The following is an 11,539-nucleotide window of genomic DNA, read 5'->3' on the forward strand; positions in this document are numbered from 1 at the left end:
CTACAGTTTAATGTTTCCTTCCAGCTGCCCGAGTTCAATATCCCCCTCTAGTTACCCCCAGTTTAATGTCCTGCTCCAGCTGCTATTAATTTATTGCCCTCCCCTCCAACTACCCTCACTGTTTAATGTCCCCCTCCAGCTGTAAAAGTTTTGAGTCCCCCTCTAGTTTCTCCCAGTTTAAGCTGGTGCACCAGGAGTGGGACTTAATACTGCGGAGCAGTTGGAAGGGAACATTAATGTTCGGGTCACTGTAGGCGCATTATACTGTGTGTGGGCACATGGAAAAATGGATAAGAATGGGTGGAGTCAGCGTATAAGAGGGTGGGGCTAAATTTGCCACAGCTACTGATAACCTATCCCAACTCTCAGAAAACCCCTTTAATGAAGCAGCATCTCATCCACTCCATACTCTACCCGCTGGGGACATCATCCTGCCTGGAAATACGAGATGACATTTCGACACCAGTTCACACAACATGCCCAATAGCACCTACGATGTCAGGTTTTATTATCCATGTAGTCATTCATGTATAAACGGCTGCAACCCCTTTATGGCCTTGTTCACATAAGTAAGTTTCATGGTTTTAGCACAAACCATAATTGGATACACAAAAGAAGAGAATGACAAGGCTGACTGTACACATGAAAAAATGATGGCAGATCCTGGTGACAATCTAATGCCTCATCCTTTGTTCTTTAGGAGATAAGCATAGTCAGGCATCTGATAGCTGCTTATCTCTGGCCCCTATGCAGGCTCAGATGATACATGGATACATGTCCATAGGGCGAGATCGGTAGCAGATACTTTGGATAAAACAAAGAAAAGGGCATACAAAATCTGCACTAAACTGCACTGTACGAACAAGGCCTAAGAATGAGGACAAATGCAGCCTAGATAAACCCCAGAATCACACAAATATCTCCCATACTGACTATGCTTTTGTAATATGGGGTGGTGGGGACATCCACATCTGGTGACCCACCCCGACAAGTATTATGGGCAGGCATACATAGCAGCTTATAGACGTCAATGAAAAGCAGATGCAGACATTGCTAGACCCAGCTGCATATACAGTATATACAATGCTACACCCTGCTGAATAGGTTATATACACTGCTAGACCCTGCTGCGTATGTTATATACACTGCTAGACCCTGCTGTATAGGCTATATGTAATGCTAGACTATGATGTATAGGCTATATACACTACTAGACCCTGCTGCATAGGTTATATACATCGCTAGGTCTGATGTATAAGCTATATACACCACTAGACCATGCAGAATAGATTATATACGCTGCAAGACCCTGCTGTATCTGTTATCTACATGGCTATGCTTTGATGTATAAGCTATATACACCACTAGACCCTGCTGTATAGGCTATATACACTGCTAGACCCTGTTGTATAGGCTATCTATATTGCTAGACTATGATGTATAGGCTATATACAGTACCAGACCCTGTTGCATGGATTATATACAACACTAGACCCTGCAGCATGGACTATACATACTACTAGACTCTGTTGCATAGGTGATCTACTGTACATTGCTAGAACCTGCAGCATGGACTATATATACTACTAGACAATGCTGCATAGGCTATATACATGGCTAGACTCCGATGTATAGGTTATATACACTACTAGATCCTGTTGTATAGGCTACATACATCACTAGACCCTGGAGCATGTACTACATACACTGCTAGAACCTGCTGTATAGAATACATACATGGCTAGGCTCTGATGTACCTGTATATGCTATATACACTACTAGATCCTGCAGTACTAGACACTGCATCATGGACTATATACACTATTAGACACTGCTGCATAGGTTATATACATGGGTAGGCTCTGACGTGTAGGACCTAGTGATGCATAGTGATATATAAAGCCTATACAACAGTATCTAGTAGTGTATATAACCTATACTGTAGGTTATATACACTACTATATCCTGTTGTATAGGCTTTATACATCACTAGCATGGACTGTATATGCTGTGTAGGTTACATACATGGCTAGATTCGGATGCGGAGGCTATATACACTGCTATTCCTGTGACCTATCCGTTATTTACATGGCTAGGCTCTGATGTATAGACTATATATACTGCCAGACCTTGTGGTATAAGTTACATACATGGCTAGGCTCTAATGTGTAGGTTACACGCACTGCTAGATCCTGTTGTATAGCCTATATACATCACTACACCCTGCATCATGGACTACATACACTATTAGACACTGCTGCATACCGGTAGGTTACATACATGGCTAGGCTCTGATGTGTAGGTTATATACACTGCTATTACCCTGCTGTAACTGTTATCTACATGGCTAGGCTCTGATGTATAGACTATATATACTGCCAGACCTTGTGGTATAAGTTACATACATGGCTAGGCTCTGATGTGTAGGTTATATGCACTGCTAGATCCTATTGTATAGCCTATATACATCACTACACCCTGCATCATGGACTACATACACTATTAGACACTGCTGCATAGGTTACATACATGGCTAGGCTCTGATGTGTAGGTTATATACACTGCTATTACCCTGCTGTAACTGTTATCTACATGGCTAGGCTCTGATGTATAGGCTATATACAGTAACAGGAAGCAGGCAGAGGTCTGATAGATATGTTTCTTTGACACTTCCCATTATTAACCCCCCCCCAAAAAAAACAAACAAAAAAAAACACAAAGGGCGATCTGGGGCACATAGTACTGAAGTACAATACAGTATGGGGCATGTGCAGATCAATAGATCTCCTCACAATGCAAGTGCTCCACTAGAGAGTGTGTCTGTTCTGGATAGCTCTCCATATAGCAGGTCCTCTTGACAGAGCGTCATCCAACTATTAACCCCTGATAATTTCCACCAAAATAATACTGCCATATAATGACAATATATTAAATCTATTTACAGCCCTCATAATACCACCATATAGTGCCTAACAGTATCCAAATACTACTTATGATACTGCCACAGTTCTTTTATAATATTGCAGTTAAATAATACTGCCATATATTGCTAAATAATATTGAGTGGTTTAGCTTTCTTTTGGTTTCCATGTCAACAGTCTTAATTATTTGGGGTACCGTTGTGGCCCCTTTGAAGCCCTTGTTCTGGAGCCCTCCTGAGCTCTAGCTATGGACGCACACATGTATAGTAGTCATCCATCGTAGTCATCCTTCTGCTCAACTCAGATGTGAGTGGTGTAGAAAAATCAATAGGAAATAATGAGGCAACCCCAACACCGCAAGGTACTAGTGTGCCGCTGTGTCACACACAGATGTTGTACCTAGCACAGTCTGGTATACATAGAGTTAAACCAGTGCAGAACAACGTATGGGTTGTATATACTGGTTGCTATGGTTCCAGTATGGACTATGGGAAAATCGCAATCTGGCACAAAATACCTACGTCCTTTCAATCAACTACAAGCCATGCACTAGGCAAAGTGTCAGCTTTATCTGGAATGTCCCTTTAAGACAGCAGAGCCCAAGGAGAAGACCTGCATTACCAAAATGTACACCGATTTATAGTCCAGTTAGAGATTCAGCCCCTCAGCCAAGTCCATTGACCCCTGGGCAGTGCATCAGAGACATCAGCAAACAAACACGCGCTTCACACTGCACCGACGCAAAGTCATGACTGATGCAGCTGTATACATGGGTACCAATGACATCCCTGTATAAACACCCTACGGGTGGATCTGCTCTTTACACCCACAGCCTGTCTGTATGTATCATGGATGACTACACATGCCAGGGTGTATCTAAAGGCTCACCAGCCCTGATGCAAAAGCTCAGCTCGGGCCCCTCTGTGCAACCTCTTGCACCCATCAGCCATGACCCAGCAGTCCATTTAGGATTCATTAACATTTCTCTATCCTTCTCTGTCTGGGCCCAGACCGCCATGATGGCTTGTTCACACTATGTCTGTACACACACGCTCCTGATTATTACCATCCTCTGTCTGTGCCCCCCCCCCCCCCCCTCAGTCACCTCTGTTGTGTCACTACCTCCTCCACAGAATCCCTTATTGAATATCTCCGCCTGACCACCTGACATGAAGGGTTCATTTTCTCCTTTCTGACAGTGGAAGGCTGTATACCATAAATCTTCTCACTCCAGTGCACCAGAGGGCAGGGGCAATAGATGTACAATACACAGACTGTCCGCTAGGAAAGGGGAACAGAAGGGAGATCAAAGAAATGTATCCAGTCCTAGTGTGGTGAGCGTGACCTGTGGACCCCTTGGCTTATGGGCCTCAATACAACTCAGATAGATAGATAGATAGATAGATAGATAGATAGATAGATAGATAGATATGAGATAGATAGAGATAGATATGATATAGATAGATATGAGATAGATAGATAGAGATAGATATGAGATAGATAGATGATAGATAGATGATAGATAGATATGTAGATAGATAAATAAATATATAGATGATAGATAGATTAGATAGATATGAGATAGATATGAGATAGATATGTAGATAGATAGATAGATAGATAGATGTACATACATGTGAGCAGACTACACACACCTTGCACATATTCACACACACAGACTTGGTGACACAGGCGTGTACGCTGCCGGCACCATCTGTTATGAGCACCAGGCTGTCATCCCCAGAGTCTGCACCTTCCCACAGTATAATCCCACTTAACCCATCACTGCTCTGTTCAGGCCCTGACAGCCATGTTGGTGACCTGGGAGCAGTGACACACACACACATACACACACACACACAGGTGTACCCCAGACGTGTCCCTGCCTAGATGTGTGCACAGTGCTGTTTATTCTGTATGCCGTGCTTACTGCCTGTCTACAGATCCTATACAACATCCTGCTTCATGATGACAAAATGGTGGAATATATTGTCACCTCTACCGTCCTGACATCACCACACAGCTGCGTGTCACCTTGACAGCAGGGAACTTCCCTTGGTCCTTCGGACAATGTAAAGGACGCTATACTGACCGTTCATATCCACTGTAATGTCCTTTGTGGACATCTCGTCATATATAGAGGACATTATATGGTATATATATATATATTTATATATATATAAAATCATACACAGAGCAGAGTATCTGGAATATATGTATGATCATTATATATATATGGCATATACATGAAGGACATTATATGGTGTATATGTATGATCATCATACACAGAGTACACTATATGTTATATATGTAGGATCATCATATACAGACTATACTATATGACCATCATACATAAAAGATGTTATTCAGTATATACACAAAGGCGATTATATGGAGAACAATATATGATATATATGTATGATCATACACAAAGGAAATAATATGGTATATATGTATGACCAACAAATATGGCGACAGTATGATTCTCATACATGGTATAAATTATATGTAAAATATGTATGATTATTATACACAGGGGAGGTTATAAGGTATATATGTATGATTATCATACATGGAGGACATTATATAGTATCGATATATCATCATTGTCATAAACAGTGGACAGTATATAGTATATATGTATTATTATCATACACAGAGGAGGCTATGTAGTATATATGTATGATCATTATACACAGGACAATATATGGTATCATTGTCTTATTCGGAGAACTGTATATGTATATGATGATGGAGGACATTATATGATCCATATGTATCCTCGTCATACTTGGAGGATATTATACGGTATATATAAGTATGATCATCATACATCATATATGTATTGGAAGCAATGACTGTAAACAGATGACATTGGTTTTGTCAGCCCCCTCCCTTTTCCTCCATTGCGGTGACATACTGTACTGTATTCCTCAGCACCTCCTCCATTTTTCCTCTATCCCCCGCTGCACATTAACCCTTTACACCAATCCTCTTCCATCATGTCTCCAATCCCTGCTAGATGACTATACATATCCCACAGGAGGATGCCCCAGTAATAAAGCATGTATAGCATGCCACTATCTCTGGCTGTATAGGTGACCATGTCTATGGCTCAAGGTGACTGCACCCAGGGGTGGCACATTCTGCTGCTCTATGGAGCCATGATACATGGAGATCTGCTAATCCAGCCTGCAATGAATGGAGTAAACACATCTCTGCCCCCCCCCCCATACCTGCCCACGAAATTCTCCAGGACCGAGCTCTTCCCGGCGCTCTGACCCCCGACTACAGCGATCTGCGGAAGGTCCAGGTTCGCATTCTGCCCGATGGCTGAGAAGGCATCTTGTAGTCGGTTGACCAGCGGAATCAGCTCTTCCATCCCTCGGTTGCCCATCTTGGAGGCTTCTAGCCACTGGCTGGCTGTGTCACTGTGTATGCAGGTCGCTGTACAAGCCTCTCACACCTTGTCCCCTGTGACTATGGGAGGGGGGATGTGCAGGACCCCTCTGATCTACGCGGTCCTGCTTCTCCTCCTCTGCTCCTCCGCTTCTCCAGACTGCCAACTCAGGCGCATCTAGCAAGCAGATCCTGTGGGATTTAAACTGAGCTGACAGTCTTCCGCCGCTAGAGGGAGTGCGCCGCTAATGACAAGCTCTGCCAGCTCCGACGCATCCAGGAGACTTAAACTGCAATAACATCTTCAGCCACTAGAGGGTGCAGATGACTCATGGCAAGGCTTTGTACTGGCACATTGTATATTTTTTTATTTAATTAATTTTTTGTATATTATTTATATTTTATGTATTATATATTATTTATATATTATAATATCTTTTTTTTTAGATTGTATGTATTATACATTATTTAGGTTTTATATATTATTCATTTAGATGTTATATATATATTATTTATTTAGATTCTTATATTTAGACTTTATGTATTATATATCATTTATATTATATGTATTATATAGTTTTTTTTTATACTTTATGTATTATATATTATTAGATTTTATATATTATTTATTTAGATTCTTATATTTAGATTTTTTATATTTATTTTTTGCAGCATCATTTTATTTTACTTATGTGAACAATTTCAGCACATACTGCAGATATATACAATAATATAGGCTATATCTATTCATATGTATGTATAGCTCCTAAAGATACTATGTGGTCCTCAGATCGGCCGCTATCTCATGGGCCATGCAAACCTGTCCCTCTACTTTGGTATTACAATGCTCGAAGACAATGGCTGTCCCTGCCCTAATGCTAAGGTGGGGGTGGGATGCCATACACATGCACAAGCAGGATGGCCATGTTTAGATGGTCTGAATATTGTATAACTGGTACTAAATGTGGCCTTAATATCATGTATGACTACAGCACATTGGGAGATAAGCAGCACCACATACGTGTGCTACTGCCACGATATGCCCCCTAAGCAGCTGTTGGACCTCCAACCGATCTTCGTAACTGCCCAGTCACACAACTAGTGCCCCCTATATGATCAGACCTTGTACAATACATGACATCACAAAGAACAGAGAGGGTTGGCTGGGTGTTCACCTATCGCATATTAAGTCCTGATCCTGCTCCTATATCTGATCTTATTCATAAAGCCCTTTAAACACATAAGATAAAAGTCAGCCATCTAATAAAAGTTATAGGTGAAGGATATTAAGCAATAGCCATCGACAGATTACCATCTGCCATACTTGCCAAATGTCCTGAATTTCCCAGAAGGCCCACCATGGACTGCCAGGAGAGTTTGCCAATTTGTTGGGTGCCCAACCATCCTAGTGGCATGTCTCCATTTCAACATTGTGTGCTTTGGATAGTCTAACATGGAGATAAATTCTTAAGTACTGCTCTTGTCCATGGGCTGTGTCTGGTATCACATCCCCTTTAATTACAACCGCAATGAGCTGCAATAGCAGAGACAGTCTATGAACAAGAGTAGCGCTGTTTTCAGTGTAAAAGCAGAAGAATTACTGTGAAACTACTGAACTACTACTGTTTCCACCATCTAATAGATCTGTCCCTGATATATCCATTGTAGTCTCAGGCCTTACTATAAATCCTAGGCAGCAGGTCCGCTGCCTCGGGGTCATGTTTGACGCAGACCTTTCCTTCACCCCTCATGTTGAATCACTCGCACGTTCTTGTCACCTCCACCTCAAAAACATCTCCAGAATACGTCCTTTCCTCACCAGAGATACACTAAAGACACTTATTGTCTCTCTGATTCATTCTCGCCTTGACTACTGTAACTCCTTACTAATCGGTCTTCCCCTCACTAAACTCTCCCCTCTACAATCTATTCTGAATGCAGCGGCCAGGCTCATCTATCAGGCTAGATGCTACAGCGATGCCTCTGGTCTGTGCCAGTCGCTACATTGGCTGCCTATTCATTACAGAATAAAATATAAAGTTATCACTCTCATCCACAAGGCTCTCCATAATGCCGCACCTCCATACATTTCCTCCCTCATCTCTGTCTACCACCCAACCCGTGCTCTCCGCTCACTCAATGACCTAACACTTACATCCTCTATTATCAGAACCTCCCACGCTCGTATACAAGACTTCTCCCGAGCTGCACCACTTCTCTAGAATACTCTACCCCGGACAATCAGATTAACTCCCAATTTCTACAGTTTCAAACGCAAACTAAAGGCGCATCTTTTCAGACAGGCCTATCACAATTTCTAACGTAAACCCTTAACCCTCCTCTGTCCCTGCTCCCACATTTCCCCACATGATATGATGTCATCTCATGCTAACTTTATAGGTCCAAGCTCCATCCACATGTTGAAGGACACGACTGTTGACAGCTCATAAAGTCTTATGTTTATGTAATGACAGTCACCTCTATTACAAAAGTGTCTAACCTCTGCATAAGCAATACCGCCCCTGCTACCTCTTGTGTCACCCCCTCTACCTCATAGATTGTAAGCTCTTGCGAGCAGGGCCCTCAGTCCCATTGTGTGAAATTACTTTCTTTGTAATGTATCTTTCTGTCTGTATTTGAACCCTACAAATTGTACAGCGCTGCGGAATATGTTGGCGCTATATAAATAAAATTTATTATTATTAAACTACACAGATTGAGAAGACTGAATCCAGCCATGTGGTCTCTGCTCATCTGCCCAGTATCTAATTATCATCTGTAAATGATATATTACCAGTGTATTCTCAGCGCTGCACAGGGAATAGATCTCATCACATCAATCCCTGTTGTATAGAAGTTTACAATCTAGTAGTTATTTCTCACCCACCTGAACAAATCTTATTGGTCCAACTAGATCTGCACTTACTATCTTACATGCTGAATTGCTGAATGTAAAGTGGCAATGTCTTATTGAGGAGATGTGTGCCCCCCACACAGTAATCCTGCCCTCCTTTTGTGTCACAATCTCCCCTAAAGAATCCCTCCTTGACCATATACTGCTGACCAACTGCTATTTTTCTTTTTTTTTCTTTTTTTTCTTTTTTTATTATTAAATTGTTAATGTTCTCTTTTTGGCAGTGGAAGGCCATGTATCATAAATCTTCTCAGTCCAGTTTGCCAGAGTATAGGGGGAATACATTTACGATGCACAGACTGTTGGCCATCAAAGGAGATCAGGAAGGAGATTAAAGAATTTTAATGAACCTTAGTGTGATGGGGGTGACCTGTGGCCCCCCTGGCAGAAGCATAACCTGGAGCTCCTGAGCCCAAATTCAAAATCTGTGTAGGGGCCCTAGGCTCCAGGGCTTCCTCATTTGGATACGCTCTTGGTCACTGTGATTCCTATAGTTACCCCAGTGGGCCATTTATAATACTGGTATTTTTCAATGTGATAAGGGAGCTTTTAGGCCTATTAGAATAGGACTTACTTGGCAACATTTGGTTAAGTGACTGTGATTGGTAGATGGAGGAAGACAACATTCCCTTTTTGTGCATGTCATAACCCATATGTCAATATGCAGGCCATGATTCATTAATGACATGTGACCAGTACATAGCATGCCCAGGTCACATATAATGGGTCCAGGAGATTTGCCCACTGGACTCACTTTTTGTCGTCTATGCTGTGAGAGCTGGCAAATATTCTTTAGGGTGTTATAAATAAGGCTACGAGGCTTCGCCTGTGCATGTACTGCTACATTTTTCATTTGATAAGATCTCCTTTAAGACTGGGTTCACAAATGAATCTGCCATTAAAATAGAAGTATCATCGCACATCTCCTTTCTATATGTCCTATAGATGCCATAGAAGGAGGGTCTCGTACTCAGTACTGCCCTTTGCCTATGTGCCAGCAATTCTATATCTAGTGGACCCGGCTTATCCATGTACGTTGCATACATAGCAACTTCTGCAGGATTAGGTGCCAGAGGACAACAATGTCTCTGATCAGCCGATCACTACCACGACGATCACTTACTGCTGAAAAATGAGTTACAAAGACAATATCAAAAAACTTATGTCTCCAGGGTATAGCCCCCCAACTGTCCAGGATTCTGGGTGCTGTGCCACTGCCCTTGGCAATGGTAGGTATGTCCTGGCTTCAAATTATCTTGTCCATTAGTTGCACTTGTTGCTCCTGAGGTGCTAGCAACAGCAATTGGAGTGGACTGTAGGGGACCTGGGTGAGGTGAGTAGTATTATTATGATGTACATTGTTATGTGATGGCACCAACAGGGTACATTGTATAAAATGTGGGGGCCATATTAGGAGGAACACTATACTGTGGAGCTGCATTAAGGGTCAGTCATACTGTGGGCGCTATTTTATTGGTGGCAATATACTATTTGTGTCATAATAAGGGGGGCATTATTCTGTAAAGGCCAAATTAAAGGGTACATCATACTGTGGGTACCATATTATAAGATAAGATAATCCTTTAATAGTCCCACAGTGGGTAAATTTCAGTATGTTACAGCAGCATAGTAATACAGATACAGGATAATACACAGTAATATATTACGGACGTAGACACACATAAGCTGAGAAGAGGAGATATACTGGAGTCCATAGCAGCTAAGGAACAGAGGAAGAAAGAAGGAAGACTTCATAATCATATCCATTTAGTTTTCTGTGCGAGTGATCTTCGCTTGGTCTGATGTAGATTATACAGCCTGGTCGCGGTTGGAAGGACTTGCGATAGCGCTCTTTCTCCGATTTGGGATGAAGCAGACGGTCACTTACAGTGCTGCCAAGTGCCATCAAGGTCTCATACATGGGGTGGGAGTTCAGGGCCGCCGATAGGCCAGTACTACTGCTACTGGCGTCAGGGGCCCGGCCAAATTTAAAAATGGGGGGGGCCCGGTTTTGGACCGCCACCGTGTGCCGGCCCCCTGGCGCCGGCAGCAGTCACTGTATGTCCTGTTTGAACTCAGATCTGCGTCCAGAGGATGCAGATCTGAGTTGAACACATACGCGGCTGAAGCGAGGAGCTGACCTGTGTCAGCCCCTCGCTTCGCCGCTGTCGCCTCTCTCGCTGACACATATGTGGCTGAAGCGAGGAGCTGACCTGTGTCAGCTCCTCGCTTCGCCGCTGCCACCTCTCTCGCTGACACATATGCGGCTGAGCCGGAACCCGGCTCAGCCGCATATGTGTCAGC

At 42.6% G+C, this 11,539-nt stretch overlaps 1 protein-coding gene and 1 pseudogene across 16 annotated transcripts in view; both read right to left on the minus strand.

Moving 5' to 3' along the window:
- Positions 1 to 6,532, minus strand: part of DNM1 (dynamin 1) — a 68,387-nt gene extending 61,855 nt beyond the window's left edge. For all 16 annotated transcript variants that reach the window (XM_075260597.1, XM_075260594.1, XM_075260587.1 and 13 more), the window contains exon 1: positions 6,159 to 6,532. In XM_075260597.1, coding sequence (XP_075116698.1) covers positions 6,159 to 6,319 — 161 coding nt within the window. In that variant the 5' untranslated portion in view covers positions 6,320 to 6,532. The remainder of the gene's footprint in view (positions 1 to 6,158) is intronic.
- Positions 6,533 to 11,421: 4,889 nt separating this feature from the next.
- LOC142185800 (small nucleolar RNA SNORA17) lies at positions 11,422 to 11,539 on the minus strand (annotated as a pseudogene).

Source organism: Leptodactylus fuscus, chromosome 11 (genome assembly GCF_031893055.1).
Source record: "Leptodactylus fuscus isolate aLepFus1 chromosome 11, aLepFus1.hap2, whole genome shotgun sequence".
Taxonomy (NCBI): domain Eukaryota; kingdom Metazoa; phylum Chordata; class Amphibia; order Anura; family Leptodactylidae; genus Leptodactylus; species Leptodactylus fuscus.